This window comes from Macaca nemestrina, chromosome X, assembly GCF_043159975.1.
Source record: "Macaca nemestrina isolate mMacNem1 chromosome X, mMacNem.hap1, whole genome shotgun sequence".
In the NCBI taxonomy this organism is placed as follows: Eukaryota; Metazoa; Chordata; class Mammalia; order Primates; family Cercopithecidae; genus Macaca; species Macaca nemestrina.
This window is the reverse complement of record NC_092145.1, coordinates 37,171,899-37,193,336: the sequence shown is the minus strand read 5'-3', so window position 1 is coordinate 37,193,336 and position 21,438 is coordinate 37,171,899. Positions and strand designations below refer to the sequence as shown.

The window sequence follows — 21,438 nt, the reverse complement described above, 5'->3', positions numbered from 1 at the left end:
GCAGTCAGTGCTGACCTAGGGACCACCTGCCACAGGCTCAGGCCCCACCATCCAGCTCTCGCCCGTGGGGCACGGAGCGAGGGGTGCCGCCACAATAAGTTCCCATTTCCAGAAGCATGCTCTCTCCCCAGTGTTGCCCCTAGTTAGGTGAACTAACTGGGTAGGAAAACGGTGTGGGCGAGGAGGGGGACCCAGGCGAGCCGCTCACGCTGGAAAGCCGCTGTATGTCCTTCGACATTGGTGCGACCCTTCCCCACAGAGCACACAAAAGGCGGCTGCTCCACGTTGTTTTCCAGCCCCTAGCCGCCTGGGCCCTGGGGGCTTGCGGGGTGGGGGGACATGAGAGTTCTCCAGCCCTCCTGCGGGCATTGCAGCTTCGAGGCGGGAGAGGAGCGCTAGGGTAGAGCACGCCCCACTCTTGGAGACATTTCATCACCCCTCTCTGTTCCCCCACCCCACCCCGCCCCGCCCGCCCCACTCAAGCGGAAAAAAAAGAAGCAGCCCAGATCTCCCCTCCCGGATGCGGCTGCACCAGCAACATCAGCTGCGGGCGGAGCCCGAGCGGTAGCCACTTCCCCCCTCTTCCCTCGTGACCCTCACCCCCACCTCCAGTTCTCCCTCCCCCTCTACACACCCTTCCCCATCGGACACACCCTCCTGCTTCGGCTGGTGGCGATCGGAGCTCGGGCCCTCTAGGGGAGGGAGCTGCCGCCGCCGACGCGGTGGGGCAGGACAGTGAGCGGGCGAAGCGAGCGAGAAAAGGAGGGAAGGAGAGAACGAGGGAGGAGCAGCGGGTGGGAGGTGGGAGGGAGGAGCAGCGTGAGCCGCGCCGCCGCCGAGCTGCGATGTGGCTGGCCGGCCGGCGAGTAAACAGAGGGAGCAGCAGCGGCCGCGGCCGCCGCGGGCCGGGGCAGTGAGTCCGCCCGCTCGTCCGCCAGCCGAGGTCGGCCAGCCCGCCGAGACTCGCCCGCTGCCGCTGCCATGGCCGAAGTGCGCAAATTCACCAAACGGCTCAGCAAGCCTGGCACGGCGGCTGAGCTCCGGCAGAGCGTGTCTGAGGCCGTGCGGGGCTCCGTGGTGCTGGTGAGTGGCCGGGGGACGGGGCATCCCGGGGGACGCGCTCCAGGCGGGAGCGACGCGGGAAGGGGCAGGAACGGCGCCAGTGCGGCCGCCCGGTGCGCCGCGCGCTCTCTTTCTCCGCTCCAGTAAGTTTTCGCACCGGTAGCCGCCGGCCGGGGTCCGAGTCCCAGGCGCCCGCTGACAGCGCTCCGGCCGCCCGGCACGACGGAGGCGTGCGCCGGGATGGAAGCGGACTATCAAAGCCGGGCTCGGACGGCTGCGGAGGAGGCGGAGGGGGAGGCGGGGGCTCCCACCCGGTGTCGGGGCCGGGGGTGTGAGCTAAAGAGCTGACCTCACGCTGCTCTGGACTCCGCACAAAGAGCCGGGGATAGGGGCAGAACGACATCCCGATCGCCTCCTGCGAGCACCTGAGGCAGCCTAGGCGGAAGGATGCGATGAGCGTTTGGCACACACACTCTCGCGCGCACACACACACACCGTGTACACAAAAAAGAACCCCACCCAGAAAGCCCCGGGCGCCCAAGCTCGGGCGGGCGGTGAGAACAGAGGAAGCAGAGCGACTTCCTCCTGCAACTGGGGAGAGAGAGGGTGGCGATGGGTTTTGAAGGGGTGCTGCTGCGGAGGGAGGGCATTAGAAACAACGGGGTTCCACGACAGAGTGGGCGCGGGGTCATCTACCGCAGGGAGAGGGTGTCCCTCGGGGACCCGCGAGCGCTCCAGAGGCAAGGGGAAGGTGCCGTGGGGATTTGGGGGGAGACTGGGTGTGTCAGTCCAGGGATGGAGGACCTGGGGTCAGAGCTCCCCAGCTCGGTACTGGGGGATGGGGATTCGAAAGCGCGCTGACTCCCTGGGAACCCTCCCAGAGCACCCTCAGCCTTACCCGGATTGTCTGACTCCGGAGAAAGGCGAAAGGGTGCTAACTGGCACTTGCCCCTTCTCTTGTTTTCAAGACACTCGTTGCCAGTTTCCTGGACAAGCGAACAAACCCTGAATAAGATATCGGACTGATTAATTTGTGTTTGTTTTGTTACTTTGTTTTTTGTTGTTGTTTTTGTTTTTGTTTGTTTTTGTCTCCCTCACCTCCATTTTACAGCGAGTCGTTTACTGTGTTTAAGTTTCACCGTTTAAGAGAGGGCTCTTTTTGTTAAAACAACTTGTCATCGGAAGGGAACTTCACAGCTTTTCCTTGTAATTTTTCTGTTGATCTTGTAGAATCAGCAATAAAACCCAACATTAAAGGGAGGCCAGGGGCTTGATCCCAACAGTGGAGAAAGTTGACATTGGTGGGAGTTCTGGAGGAGAATCAAAGGTAAACTATGTACCTTTGAGATAAAGATCTGATCCCTAATAGCTACAACTGTGCAACCCTAAATGACTTTAAAGAAATCTCTTTATTGTGGCTGGACCCTTGAAAGTTTAATTCTGCTGTTTAGTGGAGCTAAATCCAGACCTTTAATGTTATTTTAATGGACTTGGCTTATTGTGTGTTTCAGTCTGATTTTGGAGTGAGGACCTGTTGAGGTCAGATTGGAGCCTTGCCTGTCACCACAGCCAGTTAAGAGAGGAAGGCAAGCTGTGTGCAGAGCATTTATACCAGGGCTCTCATCTTGGGCGATTGTTAACAAGTGATTCAATCTACCTAGCAGAGAACACTTTCCTAAATTCGGAGAAAAAAACAAAAACAAAACAAAACAACAACAATAAAACTTCCTTGAGCAGGGTTGGCGGCCTTCTACCACAACACGCGAAGAAAGTCGTAGGTAGACAGATTTCTCAAGAGAATAAATGGGACTAAGAAAACTTCCACTGGGATTTGATCAGCGCTTGACCTGCCACCCTAGCAGCAAAAAGTTAACATTAGCGTTCTTTCCCATGTTTTTAGGTTTTCAAAAGAATTTTGTGCATTGCAGATTCAGCGGCTCCTTCCTAACCATTGATTCTATGGCAAAGCAGAAAAAAACTGTTACTGGCAGAAGTCTCTTCTAGGAGACGCTGGCAGTGGCCATGGTTTCTTTGTCAGCCCAGCTTACTTGGGACCAAGGCCATTGATTTTTACCATTTACACCAGGCAATGCAGAGGAATATTTACTCATTACTCTAGTATGTGAAACATTGAGATTTTGGGAGTGAGGCAGAACAGATTCTAGTAATCTAACTCAATGAATATCTATTGAGCCCTTACAACGTGCCAGATACAATGCTAGATGCTCTATAATTACGAGAATGCAAATGATCTTTTTCTTCATTTGTTTTCATTAGTTACAATCTGGGTTGGTTGTGCGTATGGGAATGTCTTTGTCAATAGGACACCCAGATTAGGCACACAAATCAACTTTAGATTCTTCATAGAGCCTTAGCGAATGCTATTTGTAAGCAGTTTAGTCAATGAAAAAATAAGGAAATAGTTCTTACATGGAGTGTATGCTCCTAAATGACTCTCTCTCACAAAGAGCTGTTAACCAAAGTTAGTAAAACCACGAGTGGCTGGAGAGTGAGGGGACCATGTTGCAGCTGCTGCCATAACTTCTGATTCTTTTAAGGGACAGCTGAGGTAGGATTTACACTTGTGCTATAAACCCAAGATACTCACGTTGGGGCTTCAATATGAGATAGAGCCATTACCGCAGCAAGTCAAGCTTTCCTCTGGTGTATCTCTTGTTAGAACGTGGAAAACCCACCAAGCTGTACAAATATACAGTATTTCCTGTTTAGGTGTTTTTTTTTTTTTTTTTTTTAAGGATTTTAGAATTACACCCTTATTGGCCCATTGCTAATTTCATTCAGTGTTTCCTGTTTGAAAAATTCAGAAGGCTGGGCCTGGGCTATATATATAGCATGTTGTTGCACATTCAAACTGTTACTCAGTTATTAGTACTTCCACGAATGTATTAACTAACTACATAATAAAGCAGACAGAGAGACTGTACCACTGTTACTGCATTTTCCTGTAAGTTCAGCATTTTTACGAAGGTCAGTTTTAACCCAGGGAAAGGGATAATTACAGAATCATCATTGAGAGATTTCTCAAGAGGGGACTGGGGAGAAACATTATAACCTGAGAGTGTCTGTGATTAAGAGAGAAGTGTTTACATATATACATGTTTAAAATGCAGAGTTTTAAATTTTTAAATTGATTTTGTTGTAATTCAGGATGTAGCTACTGGTGCCGCAGGGGAACAAAGGCATTTTGCTAAACATGTTGTATGATGGCTGCCCTTTAGAGAAGCCACTTTATCAGCCTGGAAGAGTCGCCTAGTAGCTGTTTAAATACTGTTTACTGCTGAGCTTACCCTCAATTCCTTGTGCGCCAAAGGATCGGGAAAGAGTTGCTAGATATTAGGGGTTGTAGCCCTTGCAGGCGCCGTAATGCACGCAGCGTCCCCTGGCTGGCATCAGCCAGATTTCGTTCAGTAGCTCCAGTAGAGAAAAGCTCTCCAGAAGCTGAGAATGGCTGAAAAGCGTCTGCAGCTGTTGACTCCCCCAACCCGCTGCTCACAACTACCTTAGCATGGAATGTTTGTTATGTTTGCATTTAGGGAAGCACTGAAAACGGAACCACTCCTCTGCTCACTCTTCCCAAGGGAATTTGTGGAAAGTAGGTAATATAGGACAAAACCCACAGCCTCATCTGTAAGGAGGTGAGAACAATACAGAATAAAAGCCGGTTTCAACTTGGGCTTCTTGACCAAGCCTTTCCAGTTCAGAGGCTCTCAGTGAACTAAGCTCTCAATAAACTGAGGGTCAGGAAAGTTAACCAGAGTATTGGCACCTAAACATAAAATAGTCTCGCTACTGGAGGTTCGTAGGGCCCAGAGCAAGCCAGTCCACCAGGATCTGTACAAAAGACCGGTGCAGGTTGCTGTGAAGCCAGAGAGGCCTCCTTGCTGAACCCTTGTTTAAGTACCAAATAGGAAAATTTGTTTTCTAAGACTAACATGTTAAAAAATTCTTGGATTGAGTCTTTTTCTATTCTGATCGTCAGTGAACCTTTGTTATTTAAGCTTTCATTGCTTTTTTTTTTTTTTTTTAGACGGAGGCTCCCTCTGTTGCCCAGACTGGAGTGCAGTGGTGATCTCCGCTCACTGCAAGCTCCACCTCTCGGGTTCACGCCATTCTCCTGCCTCAGCCTCCCGAGTAGCTGGGACTACAGGCGCCCGCCACCTCACCCGGCTAATTTTTTTGTATTTTTAGTAGAGACGGGGTTTCACCGTGATAGCCAGGATGGCCTCTATCTCCTGACCTCGTGATCCACCCACCTCGGCCTCTCAAAGTGCTGGGATTACAGGCATGAGCCACTTCCCTTGGCCGCACAACCTTTAAATAATTTTTTTTCATTTATCAGTATCTTATTAACATTTTTTGACGTCAATAAATACAAATCTATATAATCATATTTAATGACTGCCTAAATTTTCATTATGGGTGTATCACAGGTAATTATCATTTATTGTTTGATATTTTGATAATTTTTCTAATTTTGTGCTGTTATAAACATGAACTATAAAGGTAAATAGCTATATGTCTTTCTTTACTTTTAAATTTAAATTAATTAAAAGTAATCATACCCAGGTGTGGTGGCTCACGCCTATAATCTCAGTACTTTGGGAGGCTTAGGCAGGCATATCACCTGAGGACAGGAGTTCGAGACCAGCCTGGCCAACATGACACAACCCCGTCTCTACGTAAAAAAAATACAAAAATTAGCCAAGTGTCATGGTGCATGCCTGTAGTCCCAGCTATTCAGGAGGCTGAGGCAGGAGAATTGCTTGAACCCAGGAGGTAGAGGTTGCGGTGATCTGAGATCCCATCACTGCACTCCAGCCTAGGTGACAGAGCAAGACTCCGACTCAAAAAAAAGTCATAATAATAATCAGTTTCCAAATTTCACTTGCCACAGTTCAAGTGCTCAATAGCCACATATGGCTAGTGGCTACTATATTGGACAGTGCAGATATAGAGCATTACCATCAGTACCTGAGTGAATGTCTTTGAGAAGGCATTTTCAAAATTGCCAGATTGTTCCCTTAGGATAAATTCTAGCAGTGGACTTGCTTGCTCAAAGATTACACTGTATACATTTTTAGTATTAAAAATTCCTCTTATGTACTGTTAAATTGCTCTACAGAAAGTAGCTTCAGTTTATTTTTTTACCAGGAGAGTGTGAGGGTGTTCATTTTCTCTCTCCCATGCCAACGCTTGTTAGTAGTATTTTAAAATTTTTTGCAGTTTGATAGGAAATAAATGGTACATCACTGTTCTAATTTGCATTTCTTTGATTACCCTTAAAGTTGAACAGTTTTTCATGTTGATTGGCCTTTCATAGTTCTTCTATTGAGGCTTGAATGAATCTTCTTACAGACTTATTTCCTCATATGTGATTCTTGCAATACAGTCTCCATCCCCCAAGATTCTGTTTTGCTACGTCTGGGGTGGGGCCTGCATCTGTATTCTTTTAAATGACCCCAGGTAATTCTTATGTGCCCAGAAACACTCATCTAGACCGTTTGTCCACTCAAGGCAGGAATGTCCTTTCCACCCACCCCTGACAAATGATTATTTAGCTTCTCCTTAAACACCCCTGCCTGTTAGAGGGCTATGTTAGAAAAGGTTCTTGGGTCGAAATTTACTGTGTAAATTTCACCATGGGCTAGACCTAGCTCTGCTGTTGGAGCCACACATGATTGCTTCCTTCCTCTTTCGCATAACAACCTCTCAAATATTTAGAGACAGCCACCATGTCATTTTTAAATTCACTCTTCACAAGGCCAAAGAGGCTTCATTTCTTTCCTTTGTTCCCCACATGACTTGCTTTCAAGATTCTGCATATCATGGTCATCCTGTTTGGGCTCTTTTCCAAGTTTTCTGTGTCCTACTTTAAGATGTGAGAGACAGAGCATAAGCTAGAGGATCAGATCTGGTCTTGAATCCAACATCTGTCACCTGCCTGAATTGTGAACAGAGGCAAGTAACCTGGTCTCATTTTCCTTATCTGTGAAATGGGGATAAATAGTAGTACCTCCCTTGTGGAGTTCTTGGGAATAACGAAGGTAACATATGGAAAGTTTCTAATGTATAAGTGATTCATGAAGGTTAAAAAAAGAGATCTGGTGAAAAAAAACCAAACAGTATCCCAGAAGGATCTGCCACTGAATATAGTCGGGGAGGGGGCAATGTTTTGTATCAATTCTGGGTGTGAGCCAAGAAGCCAGGGGCTGTGTATGCATTTTTATTCCCAGCCCAGCCGCTCACACAGTGCCTGGAGTGCAGTAGATTCTTAGGTGTTTTGTGAAAATACACTGCCAACCTTGGGTACGATGGACTCATTGTTGGGAGAAGAGCCTGGAGGCCAGGAAATGACTTAAAATACGTTAATATAGTTCTGGAGAGAGATAACAAAGGCTTTTTTTTTTGAGATGGAGTTTCACTCTTGTCGCCCAGGCTGGTTTGCAATGGCTTGATCTCAGCTCACTGCAACCTCTGCCTCCTGGGTTCAAGCGATTCTCCTGCCTCAGCCTCCCAAGTAGCTGGGATTACAGGTGCGTGCCACCATGTCCCAGATAATTTTCTGTATTTTTAGTAGAGGCAGGGTTTTACCATGTTGGCCAGGGTGGTCTCGAACTCCTGACCTCAGGTGATCCACCCACCTCGGCCTCCCAAAGTGCCGGGATTATAGGCCTGAGCCACTGTGCCAGGCGAACAAAGGCTTTTAACTGAGGCAATTACAATGGAGATAAGGGAGAAGACATAAGAAATATTGTGCTGAGAAAATCAACAGGATTTGGTGATTCTTAAAAGGGAAGGAGAAGGGGGAGGAAGAAACAGGAAGAGCGGAGGTGGAGTCAAGATAATTTTGAGGTTTCTCAGCTTGGGTGAACTGAAGGAAAAGCAAGTTTGTTGATAGGGGAAGGGAAAAGAAAATGAGCAACTTCTATTTGAGAGGGTTGTCAGGGCAAAGCCAGGTTACAGTTAAGCAAGACGGTGGCTGAGCATATAAGGTTGTCTTTTGGCAAAGGACTAGGGTTCTTGAGGGCAGAGGTGGGAAGTGTTTCAAGTGGGTTCAGGAAGGAGAGGAAGAGCCAGGAAAAGGCCAGGGCTGAGTGGACGGAGATGAGATTGTAGGTGAGATTAGCTGATTGAAGAGGTTTGCACCTTTGGGGGTGATTAGGGAAGTGGGAGGCAGGGTGTGGAGAAATGATCTGGAGGCCAGCCCCAGACTTCCAGTTAGAATGGGGATGAGAAGTGAGTTCACTCCTTGGGCAGATCGCACTCTGGGGTGGGTCTGAGCAGCAGTTGCCCTAGAGGAGGAGGGGGTCAATGAGGGGTTGACTTCCTGCTCAGGTGCTCAGGAAGAAGTTAATAGGATAGTTCCTGCTTTTTTTTTTTTTTTTTTTGAGACGGAGTCTCGCTGTGTCGCCCAGGCTGGAGTGCAGTGGCCGGATCTCAGCTCACTGCAAGCTCTGCCTCCCGGGTTTTTACGCCATTCTCCTGCCTCAGCCTCCCGAGTAGCCGGGACTACAGGCGCCCGCCACCTCGCCCGGCTAGTTTTTTGTATTTTTTAGTAGAGACGGGGTGTCACCGTGTTAGCCAGGATGGTCTCGAACTCCTGACCTCGTGATCCGCCCGTCTCGGCCTCCCAAAGTGCTGGGATTACAGGCTTGAGCCACCGAGTTCCTGCTTTTAAGGGAGACTAAAGGTATGCAAATAACCTAGAGGAGATAGAAGCCAGATAGGAGGCCAGTGGTCAGTGGTTTCCCAGTCTTCACCCCATCTCCGACCCCCACCCCAACCCCCAGTGCTCTCTCTTGAGATCCTCAACATTTTTCAAGACTTTTGTCCTTTTTGGGTTTGACAAGGTTAAATAGGCCTTTACTAATGAACATTGTTCTGTCTGTGGCATTTCCCACATTTATTTGACCACAGACCCTGCTCCGCTTCCCCGGCTTTTTATGGAAAGTGGAGAGCAAATGGTAATGTCTAACAGGCTGAGAAATTCCTATATAGTGTGCCTGTGTAACTAACTCATCTTGGCATTCTCTTACTTGACCTCTGTGGATTGCAAGCAGTGGTTGCTACTTTCCCATGCTCCACTTCAAGAACCACCCTTGCTGTTCAGTTCAGAGGAGTAATTCACCTGATTGTGCTTTCTCTTGAGCTGTAGAACTGTCAGCAAGGCATGTTGAAAGTTTATTAGTCTTTTTAAAGAATTTGTTTATCATGGAAGGGGAGGCCAAAACTACATGAGGGTATAGCGCGAGCCATTTCTTCTTTTCTGTAAATCCTAAGGGTACTTAGAATACGTTTCTCTTTGAGATTTACACCTCTTGGTTTAATTTTTATCAGACATGCAGAGGAGTTGGTGGGTAACATTAGCCTGCCGTTTATATCAGCCTACAGCCAGATGCCTTTTTGATTCCTTGCAGGACCCCACCCTGGACGCTCCCAGATCAGTAGCTTGAATGGAGCAAAGAGACAGCCTCAGTTAGCTGCCATTGCCTGTAAGCTTGTGCTTCAGAGCAAAGTGGTTAAGAGAGTAGGCTCTGGAAGCATGCTGCCCAGGTTCATAGTTCAGCCGCAGATGACCTTGGGCCAATTATTTAACCTTCCTGGGCAGTGGTAACCCCCCTCAGGAGCTTGTTGAAAGGCTTGAATGAGTTATTTTTTTTTGTTTGTTTTGTTCTGTTTTTTGAAATGGGGTCTCGCTCTGTCACCCAGGCTGGAGTGCAGGGACACAAACTTGGTTCACTGTAACCTCCGCCTTCTGGGTTCAAGCGATCCTTCCACCTCAGCCTCCCTAGTAGCTGGGACTACAGGTGTGCACCACCACTGCCCGGCTAATTTTTGTGTTTTTAGTATAGAGACAGGGTTTCACCATGTTGATCAGGTTGGTCTCGAACTCCTGACCTCAAATGATCCGCTTGCCTCGGACTCCCAAAGTGCTGGGATTACAGGCGTGAGATACCATGCCCAGCCTTGAATGAGTTATTATAGTATTAATGTATACTATTTAAAGCACTTCGAGCGGGGTTTGGCAATTGTTAAGTACTGGTGACTGCTGGCTGGCATTATCATCCCCAGGCTTTATGGTGGGCAAGGGACGTCTTTTGTGTATGTATTACAAGTCAGCAGACAGAAAAGTTAACTGGAAGAGAGGAAGCAGATACCCTTGCTTTAATTCCTTGCTCCAGATGATGCCCCAAAGGGGTGAGCCACATGGCTGAGCCACGAATCATACCCTTCGTGGAAGAACAAGTCGGCAGACCCCTCTGCACGAGGTTCTTGCCAATACCCGTTCCAGTCTGACTTAGTCATACCGAAAAGCGTAGTGGATGGGAGCAAGGGTTCTGGGTTTTTGGCATTTTCCACCTTCACACCAGTTTAATGAGTGAGTGGGAAGGCTGGTCCTCAAGTGGGGAGAAGCGCTCTGTCCTGTGCCTGGGCCGGAAGGCTCTCCAGACTGGGGAAACTGTACCTGTGGCCTTTGGCAGAAGCACTTACCTTTATGCCAGCCTGTTCAGTGTGATTTATGCAAAGGGGTGAATAGAAGAGAATTGAGATCTGTGTGGAAAAACAGAGCTTGGATATGCCTACCTTTCCCTTTCAAACCTTCGCTGACGCCGGGCACGTTAGCTTACACCTGTAATCCCAGCCCTTTGGGAGGCTGAGCTGGGAGGATTGCTTGAGCCTGGGAGTTCCAGGCCAGCCTGGGAAATACAGGGAGACCCCCATCTTTACAGAATTAAAACAAAAATGAGCCAGGCATGGTGGCACATGCATGTAGTCCAGCTACCTGAGAGACTGAAGTGGGAGGATTCCTTCAGCCCAGGAGTTCGAGGCTGTAGTGAGCCTTGATTGTGCCACTGTACTCCAACTTGGGTGACAGACTGAGACACTGTCTCAAAACAAAACAAAACAAAACAAACAAAAAACCCCAAAAACCCAAAAACCTTTACTGATATCAGTTTCACTCTTAATCCTCACATTTAATAGTAAAGTGAATATTGAAATTCAAATACTTTTTAAAAATTCTATTTTGGGGCTGAGCGCTTTGGCTCACACCTGTAATCCCAGCACTTTGGGAGGCCGAGGCGGGTGGATCACTTGAGGTCAGGAGTTTGAGACCAGCCTGGCCAACATGGTGAAACCCTGTCTCTACCAAAAATATAAAAATTAGCTGGGCATGGTGGTGCACGCCTGTAATCCCAGCTACTTGGGAGGCTGAGGCATGAGAATCGCTTGAACCTGGGAGGCAGAGGTTGCAGTGAGCTGAGATCATGCCACTGCACTCCAGCCTGGGTGACAGAGTGAGACTGTCTGAAAAAAACAGAACAAAAAAAATTATATTTCAGAAACATACTTTTTAATAGGAAACTTTAAAACTTAAAGCTCTCTTGAGAAATTATTCTTTTATATTGGGCTATTCTGGTTTTGTGGTAGCAGCATAAGTTCTGTTAAGGATAGTGTGGGGCTGGGCATGATGGCTAGTGCCTAAAATCCCAGCATTTTGGCAGACTGAGGCAGGAGGATTGTTTGAGGCCAGGAGTTCAAGACCAGCCTGGGCAACAGAGTGAGACCCCCATCTCTACAAAAAAATAAAAAGAATACTGCGCACTGGTTCCTAGCAGAGTCAATACAGTGGAAAACATGCCGACTGCTCCAGCTCCACGTGGTTCATCTTTTGTCTGTGTACAGCCTCGCACAATCGTGCCTAAATTTGCTATTAATGATTTCCTGCCATTCTTCTCCACTTTTATTGCCTATTGAGTTTATCGTTCATGGGAAGTTATGTGCTTTTGCCTTTTTTGACTTCTGTTGGATTGTGTATACGTTTCAAGCTGCTAAGAAATGTTAGAAGATATTCTGATACTTCAGCTTTCCCATCGCATTGCTCTCCCTAATGACTGGAAATATTTTACTGGGTAAGATTTAACTGAGAAGTCAAGTGTTCTTCCAAGTCTCTGAGACAGAACATCTTTATTTGAAGTGTTTCGGTGAAGTGTGTCAGAAGGCTGGGGAATTCTTTTGTATAAGACTTCTTTTTTTTTTTTTCCCCCGGAGACAGAGTCTTGCTCTGTCACCCAGGCTGGAGTACAGTGGTGCAGTCACAGCTTACTGCAACCTCCGCCTCCTGCGTTCAAGCGATCCTCCTGCTTCAGCCTCCCAAGTAGCTGGGATTACAGGAGCCCATCACCGTGCCCGGCTAATTTTTGTATTTTTAGTAGAGACGGGGTTTCACCATGTTGGCCACGCTGGTCTCGAACTCCTGACCTCAGGTGATCCATCCACCATGGCCTCCCAAGATGCTGGAATTACAGGCATGAGCCACCGTGCCCAGCCCATTTTTTAAATGATGACAAGACCTTGAGATTTTTTATAGCCGAAATCTTAAGAAGAGTTAAAAATGCTGTTATATCTATCTGTGACCTCATAGGTCTACAGGTCACTACTAAACACATATCACATAGTCATCACCCCTCTTCTGTAAGTGGGGAAACAGAGGCATGGTTTTCAGTGGGGCAGGCCATGGGTTATTTATATTAATGAAATGACAGAGCAGGTAATAAACTCCAGGTGTCCTGATTCCTTTGGAGTAACCATGTGAAGCAGCACTAGAGGGATGCCAGATTCCACAGTCAATCAGGTGGAGGAAGCTCTTTCTATGTGGTTTTGGTGATGATCTCGCTCTACTGGGAAACAGTGTTTATTTCTAAACAAGCTTAGGTCTCCTTAGTGGGAAAGTAGGAGGTGAGGGCAAAAAAAAAAAAAAAAAAAAAAAAAAAAAAAAAAAAAAGAGGGATGGGGTTGTTATTGAGAAATGTGGGCAAGATCAGTATAGATTTCTCCTTGCCAAAGTAAGCCTAAGGATTTTGAGAACTGTTTGCAATTGGCCATTCTTCCTTACTTTGCTATTTGAATAACTATATGGAAAAAAAATATCCAGAACACTGGCTCTGCAGAAGTACCTGGGATCATTTTCATGGAACTGTTTTTATGATTTTTTTTCAAGGGGGTGAGTGCTGTCCAAAAATAACAACATATATATTTCTCTCCATGCCTTTTATATTAATAGTTTAGTTTTCCCACTTGAGAAACTGCCAGCTTTATTCCTTGCAGGGCCTGTTGTCACAGTGTTCATGGTGTGAATGGAAGAGTGCTGTTGGCATGGCCAGTTTACTTTCATAGGTGAACACGTTCCTAATGCTTCAGTACATTAAATAGTTTCCTAGAGATCTGAAGGAGGGAATGCCACCTTCCAAGGTACCTACCTTCCAACCAAGAAAGAACTTAAGTCCAAGAAGGTTCTAAATCAACCGGTGCATACATGGAACTGAATCGTTATTTGAAAGCTCACAGGGGCCAATAGCTCTCGTTGTGTCCAGCCGAGTGTTTATGGCATGCTCTACAGCTTGTGGAGCAAAGAAAGCCCTCCCTGCTAACTTGACCCTGGGGAGACTTGCTCCTCTACTCCTAGTGACCGACATGACCACTTGCAAGGGAACTTGGCCTCCGTCTGTCCCTTCCAAATGATCTGGCAGAATTCTCATCGGGAGAGCCAGAAGAAAATTCCATAAGGCTTCTCGCTTCAGTTCTGTAATAACAAACCCAGCTCCCTCTCCCTGCCTGCCCTGCTTCCTTTGCTCAGTACTGCCCCAGGCTCAGAGACATCCGGGAGTCTCATACTCAGAGCCCAGGTTCTTCAAGTCCATAGGCTGCTGGTTCTGCCCTGCCTTTAGAATCCATTTTCGGTCACTGGATTTGGGTCTTCTTCCTTGCCCCCTTGTGTCATTGTCTCACTCACTATATCTCTGTCTGGGCTCCCCTAGCCTGTCCATAGCTAACCCCCTGCCTCAGTTTTCTGGCTAATGGCTCAGTTCCTCTAGGAGTGAGTTCTTGTCTTGTTGCTGGCCTTCCTGAGGAGGGATGCCTTACCCTCACCAGGACCATATGACTGAACCCAGCACAGTGGAACTGTGGATTGAAGGGGTGAGTTTCTCTCTTTCTTTTTTTTTTTTTTTCTGGAGACAGAGTCTTCCCAGGCTGGAGTGCAGTGGCGCAATTTCGGCTCACTGAAACCTCTGCCTCCCGTGTTCAAGTGTTTCTCCTGCCTCAGCCTCCCGAGTAGCTGGGACTACAGGTGTGCACCACCACTCCTGGCTAATTTTTTGTATTTTTAGTAGAGACGGGGTTTTACCATGTTGGTCAGGCTGGTCCCGAACTCCTGACCTCAAGTGTTCCACCTGCCTCGGCCTCCCAAAGTGCTGGGATTATAGGCGTGAGCCACTGCACCTGGCCTGGAGGGGTGAGTTTCTGCTTAGAGAACTCAAAGGAGGCAAAGTGCCTGGGATGATGCAGTCCAGCAAGTGGCCCTGTTGAGGACTGGACTAGCTTTATGGTCTGTTAGTTTCCTATTGCCACTGTAACAAATTGCCACAAACTTAGTATCTTAACACAGATTTATTCCAGTTCTAGAGATCAGAAGGCCAAAATTGTTTCACTGAGCTAAAGCCAAGGTGTCCAAAAAGCCTCACTTCCTCCAGAAGCTGTAGGGGAGAATCCATTGCCTGGTCTCTTCCAGCTTCTAGAGGATGTCCACATTCCTTGGCTCATGGCCTCTTCCTCCATCCTCAAACCAACAATGACTGGTCGAGTCTTTCTCACATCCTATCAGTCTCACACTGCTTCTGTCATTATATCTCCTTCTCTGACACCAACTCTCTTGCCTCCCTCTTTGACTTAAAAGGACCTTGGTTCCACCTTGGTAATCTAGGATAATTGCCCCGTCTCCAAACCCTTAATTTAATCATGCCTGCAAAGTCCTCTTTGCCAGGTAAGTTCCACAGATTAAGATGGGACCATCATTGAGGAACCATTACTCTGCCTATCATGCAAGATGTCACCCAAGTTTGAGGAATGATGGAATCCTGGGGTCAGATGGGTTCCCAACACAGGTCCTGACATTACAGTGGAGGAGGAACAGGGATCTGGCAAACAGCCAGGTGCAGAAGTCTTGATAGAATTCAAATGAGGAAGCACAATCCCTTTTGCGAATTTTGGCTGAAAGAAAGCAATACAGGTCTGCAGTCTGCAATTTCAATTTGCATGTTTTCTTAAATTCTTCATAACTAAATGTCTTTACCCACACAGGACTCCCTGAGCCTGGAGTTCTTATGGTGGGCACTGCTTTCAGACTTGAGGTGTTTTAGGATACAAGCTGGCCAGACATTTTGTGGGCATTTAGCCAGCTCAGGCCTATGGAATTTTCCACCTTCAGTTAAAGAAAAGAGCAAAAAGGTAAGGATGTGTGGGGGTGTGTGGACGTATGTGTGTGGCGAGGGGGTCAGCGGGGAGGTGTTTAAAAGAGAAAGCAATGGTTTCACATCACATAAAATAACTCTTTGGCGACAAGTCCCAAGATGCCTCTCATATGTCCTGTGTAAAGAGATGCTTTGCCCAGCCTCAAGGTCAAGTTAGACTGGGCATGGTCCTTCTGCATTTTCAAGGTAATCACAGAATCCCTTCCCAGAAATGGCTTTCTAAAACGCATGATTGGAGAAGCAGAAGGAAGGACTGGAAAATGTCTGAGTTCTTTCTGGTTTCATGATGATTTCAATTAAAAGAAAAATGGAAACTTCCCCTCTCTACCACATCTAGTCACTGCCATCTTAGAGACACATACCACGAAAGTTTCCTGGCTGGTCACGTTTGCATCAGCCCTCCTCACACTGGCCAGTATGATGTCCATGATGGGTCTGATGGCACAGAGCTTTGCTGTCCTGAAGAAGCACTCTACCGTAGATGTGGATTGCATTTCCTATTTTTACATTGGTTCTAATTGGCCACAGCCATATTTCTCCCAGGCCCAGCCTATCTTTTTTCAGGCCTCTGGCTAAGTGACCTGGCTGTAATGCACTGAAAATCGTTATAGAAAAGGTTGGGGAAACTCACAGATTTTGTTTGAAAATCTGTAGAGACAAAATACACATTCACCATCTTCACTTTTCTCATGTTCTATTTTTTCTTTTTTTCCTCCTCAATAGGAAAAGAGTTTCAATTCTCCTTATAAGCCATCTCAGGGTAAATATTCAGATGTTTTCAATGGGATTGTGTTATACCATTTTTTGAATGTACTTATCTACAATGAATATCTACTACTTATTAAATGTGAAAGGATATTAACTGGAGTACTATTTAAGTCTTTTTTAGAAAATGGTGTTCATTTTCTGTAAATTGTGGGTTTATTCTCTTCAACTGGCTTATTTTGTTTTGCTGATTTACTACTTCCTGCTTTGGAGTTTCTCCTTTTCTCTATTGTCTCTCAGCTGAACTTCACTGAGGCTTCTGGGTACTGTGCTAAGTTAGGTCAACGAGCTTCAAGACAGAGTTGACGCCTAGGAACCCTGAAACCTCTGGGGCTGTGTTATGCAGCAGAAGGAACTAGAAAGGAGGGCGTTGCTGGAGAGTGAGCTAGAGAGAGAGAAAGTTGTGCTGAGCTGTGGAAGATGGGTCCCCTGACTGAGGGAGAAGACAGATACCGTCATTCAGTGCATGCTCAAATCCCAAGGGAAATGCTTGTGAACTGTTGCTTGAAGAGAAGCAGAGAATCTATTTCCGCTTATTTCTTTTCTTTTTTTTTTTTTTTTTTTTTTGAGAAGGAGTCTCACTGTCTCACTCTGTCGCCCAGGCTGGAGTGCAGTGGCGCCATCTTGGCTCACTGCAACCACTGCCTCCGGGATTCAAGCGATTCTCCTGCCTCAGCCTCCTGAGTAGCTGTGACTATAGGTGCACGCCGCCGTGCGTATATTTTAGTAGAGACAGGGTTTCACTGTGTTGCCCAGGCTGGTCACGAACTCCTGAGCTCAGACAATCCACCTGCCTTGGCCTCCCAAAATGCTGGGATTATAGCGTGAGCCACCATGCCCTGCTCCGCTGATTTCTTTTTAACAGATCAAACCTACTTAGGACAAGGAGGTAGGGGGAATGGTGGAAGGCAAGACCAGGGCTTAATCTCAGGAAACTGAAGGATTAAAAAGGGGCAAAAGGAAGGTATTTTTTTCCATTACAAAGACCAAGAGACCAGAGATTAAAATATTAACAATATTTAATGAGTGCAGCCGTATATTTTTAGATTCAGACAGGAAGAAATCAAGTCCTTTAGAAATTGTGCTTGATAAATGAAACAGTTTTGTCTGGCACCAAAGGGGTGAGTAGATACTTATTCAGGGGCTGGAGACAGTGCATATACTGTCAACTTGCATAATTCAGTAGTTAAGGAATTGAGAAAATACTTGTATGCCATTCAGCATATAGGATAGTTGGAACATAGTCATTCTCCAACTTCAATGGAGATCAGAGACACATGACCATCAGATACCCATAGGGGCCAGATTTCTGTTGGGAGCCCAGGGTAGAGGGACTCAGGTGCTAGGTCTGCCTGCCCTCCTTTCTTCCATCCTAGCCTCTACCAGGGTAGAAGGGGAGCAACAGCTCATGCCTCTGCCAGACCCATGTTTCTCAAGGCAGCAAACCCTGCTTGACAGGAATGGTGGCCATAGAGGCTGCCACTCTGAGCCCTTGTGACTTTCTATGAGAGCGGCCCCCACTAGGACTGGCTTCCTCTTACTGACTACATTTTCTTTCTTGCAAGCTACTGTCTTTCCCTTTCCACCTTCTACTATTCTCTAGCTGCTTTCCCCTCATTCTGATGTTCCTCAACTGCTGCTCCTGGTGTTCGCCTCTGCACTGCCACCTACCAGGAAACTCTTCTGTGGATCTGGCTGCCTGATCCAGCCCCTTGGCTTCTCCCTTCTACCATGCCCAGGGAACCATTCTTTGACTGGCCACACTCCTTCTCTCCCCTTCTCATCTTTTTCTCACCTCTTCTTTATCTCCTCTGTTTGGCTAAGAAGTGTGCTTTGTGGCACAGAGCCATCACTGTGTTTATTTTTTTTAAACCTTTTCTTTAGCCAAGGATGGAAAATTCCAAAGGCCTGAGCTAGTGATGGCTGGATGCCTTTTCTGGAAATCCAATGGCCTGGGTGCCAAGGGAATGTTGTGGAGCTACACATCTGGCAAGGTTGTCCCCTAAAATGTCCTGGCTTTGGATTTAGTTCCATCTGAAAGAAGGGGAGGTTCTATCTGGAATTACGGAATCAGAATGAAGAGTTAGCTAGGTGTGGTGGCACACGCCTGTGGTTCCAGCTACTCGGGAGGCTGAAGCAGGAGGATCACTTGAACCCACTTCAAGGCTATGGTGAACTATGAGTACACCATTGTACTCCAGCCTGGGTGACAGAGCGAGACCTTGTCTCAAATTTAAAAGAAAAATGAAAAGTTTATGAAATTATGTAATTATAACCCCAGAGCCCAGTTTATGTCACTGTTTTTTTCTGCTGAGTTTAATTGGGAAAGAGTGGCCTTTGACTTAGTAGATCTTTCAAAAGTGAAACCTTTTGCATGAGAGTCAAATAAAGTTCTTGCAGCTCAGTTTAATCATGATTTTGCTTCATTGGGGTTATCATTTGGCAGAGGCCAGGCACACTTCAGAGCACCTGGAGTGGGCCTCGTGGGGGAGCAGCAGCATCCTTCCAGTTGTTACCAGGTGCTGTTGAGTAGGCCTACCCCACCTTCATGTTTCTTGCCCCCTCCCTGGAGAAATGATGATATGGTTTGGCTGTGTCCCAACCCAAAAATCTCATCTTGAATTGTAATCCCCATAATCCCCACGTCAATGGTGGGAACAAGTGGAGGTAATTGGACCATGGGGGCAGTTTCCCATGTGCTGTTCTGGTGATAGTGAATGAGTCTCACGTGTATCTGATGGTTTTATAAACGTCTGACCTTTCCCCTGCCTGCACTCACTCCATCCTGCCACCCTGTGAAGAGGGTGCCTGCTTCTCCTTTGCCTTCTACCATGATTGTAAGTTTCCTGAGGCCTCCCCATCAATGCTGAACTGTGAGTCAATTAAACCTCTTTCCTTTATAAATTACCCAGTCTCGGACAGTTCTTTATTAGGAGTATGAAAATGGACTAATACGAATAAGTTGGCTAGAGTTTTGTCCACACATCCCTGAGGGCTGAAACAAGTCAGAGTTGACCACCTTGATGGTAAGCAAAAAGTTATTGTCTTGAAATATCTAGAAACTGTGCCATTCTGCTACCTCTTGGGAGGGTGGGGGAGATTAACAAAATACCCAAAACCATAAAAATGCCAACTCTGTCTGCACTGGCTTCACGTTGCCATAAACACCCAGATTTCCTAGAGGGGCCTTCATGGCCCTTCATGTCCACCAGTAAGGCCCATCCCACCTTTGAAGTTTCTTCTCCCACCACATCCCTTCCTTTGCCCCGTAGTCTGGCCACATTGAACCATCACACTTTTTCAAACACATTCTATAGTTTCTCACCTACATACCTTTGTGCATGCTGACTCCTCATCCAGGGATGCCCTTACAACCCCTTCCCTGCTAAAGGGAGTCCTATCTGTCCTTCGCGGCTTAGGTCAAATGGCCATCTTCTCCATGGCCACCATATTTGGAGCTAATTGCTCCTTCTGCAGACTTACAGCCTCTTACTAGTTGCATTGGCTTCCTGTGGCTGCTGTAACAAATTACCATAAATTGGGTGGCCTAAAACAAGTTTGTTCTCTAACAGATCTAGAGGCCAGACGTCTGAAATAAGTATCATTAGGCCTCACTCCTTCAGGAGATTTTAGGAAAGGATCATTTATTGCCTCTTTCAGCTCTGGTAGCTATAAGCATTCCTTGGCTTGTGGTTGCATCACTCCAATCTCTGCCTCTGTGGTCACATTGCCTCCTCCTTGGTCTGTTTCAGATCTCCCGCTGCCTCTTTCTTGTCGAGATACTTGTGATGGCATTTAGGGTCCCCCCCAATAATCCAGGATGTGCTCGTCATCTCAAGATCCTTAATTTATTTCATTTTGTTTTGTTTTTTTTGAGATGGAGTTTCGCTCTTGTTGCCCAGGCTGAAGTGCAATGGCACAATCTCAGCTCACTGCAACCACCACCTCTCGAGTTCAAGCGATTCTTCTGCCTCAGCCTCCCGAGTAGCTGGGATTACAGGCATGCACCATCATGCCTGGCTAATTTTGTATTTTTAGTAGAGACGGGGGTTTCTCCATGTTGGTCAGGTGGGTCTCGAACTCCTGACCTCAGGTGATCTGCGTGCCTCAGCCTCCCAAAGTGCTGGGATTATAGGCGTGAGCCACCACGCCCAGCCAATTTATTTCACATCTGTAAAGACCCTTTGGCCATATACCATTTGCAGGTTCCAGGGATTAGGATGGGGGGAGGCATTTTTTCAGCCTGTGCATTAGTTCTTAGGTTTTAGACAGGATTGATGTCAGTACTTTCATTTTAAAGAGGATTGATTTCATTAGGCCTCCTAACAATAGTTGTTGATAGCTTCTCTATTGTATTAGAATGTAAATACCTTAAGGGGCTGGTAGGAGACTAGAAAGCTATTGCTTAGTAGTCAGTGCCAGAGGGCCCCGCAATTCTTCTGACAATCTGTGTTACCTTGGGCAGACTGTTTGACTTTTGGGGGATCTCTTTTGCTCATTGGTAAACATTGGAAGAATAACATGAACATCTGTGGGCCTTGCAAAGATGTTTATAATAGCAAAAACACCCAAAAAAGTTCACCTAAATGTTCAAAAGTAAGGATTTGGGCAACTATGTATATATACATTCTTACACCAGAAAACTGTGCAGTCCTTAAAATGACTTTTTTCTTTCTTTCTTTTTTTTTTGAGATGGAGTCTCGCTCTGTCCCCCAGGCTGGAGTGCAGTGGCGCGATCTCAGCTCACTGCAAGCTCCGCCTCCCGGGTTCATGCCATTCTCCTGCCTCAGCCTCCCGAGTAGCTGGGACTACAGGTGCCCGCCACCACACCTGGCTAATTTTGTTTTGTATTTTTAGTAGAGATGGGGTTTCACCATGTTAGCCAGGATGGTCTTGATCTCCTGACCTCGTGATCCACCTGCCTCGGCCTTCCAAAGTGCTGGGATTACAGGCGTGAGCCACTGCGCCCAGCCTCTTCTCTTCTCTTTTCTTTCCTTCTTCTTTCTTTCTCTCACCTCCTCTCTCACACTCACTCTGTTGCCCAGGCGGGAGTGCAGCTGCACGATCTTTGCTCACTGCACCCTTCCCCCACTGAGTTCAAGCAGTTCTCCTGCCTCAGCCTCTCTAGTAGCTGGGAGCGCACTACCATGCCCAGCTAATTTTTGTATTTCTGGTAGAGATGGGATTTTGCCATGTTGGCCAGGCTGGTCTCGAACTCCTGACCTCAAATGATCTGCCCACCTCAGCCTCCCAAAGTGCTGGGATTACAGACATGAGCCAC

General features: G+C 47.0%; 1 protein-coding gene across 5 annotated transcripts in view; it reads left to right on the top strand.

The window, feature by feature from the left end:
• Positions 1-815: 815 nt before the first annotated feature.
• LOC105468378 (dedicator of cytokinesis 11) overlaps positions 816-21,438 on the top strand; it is a 189,492-nt gene continuing 168,869 nt past the window's right edge. For 2 of the 5 annotated variants that reach the window (XM_071089250.1, XM_071089249.1), the window contains exons 1-2: positions 917-1,083; positions 15,223-15,369. In XM_071089250.1, coding sequence (XP_070945351.1) covers positions 982-1,083; positions 15,223-15,369 — 249 coding nt within the window. In that variant the 5' untranslated portion in view covers positions 917-981. Of the gene's footprint in view, positions 1,084-15,222; positions 15,370-21,438 lie in introns of all 5 variants that reach the window. The other 3 variants (XM_071089251.1, XM_011718493.3, XM_071089252.1) reach the window with 3 other exon arrangements.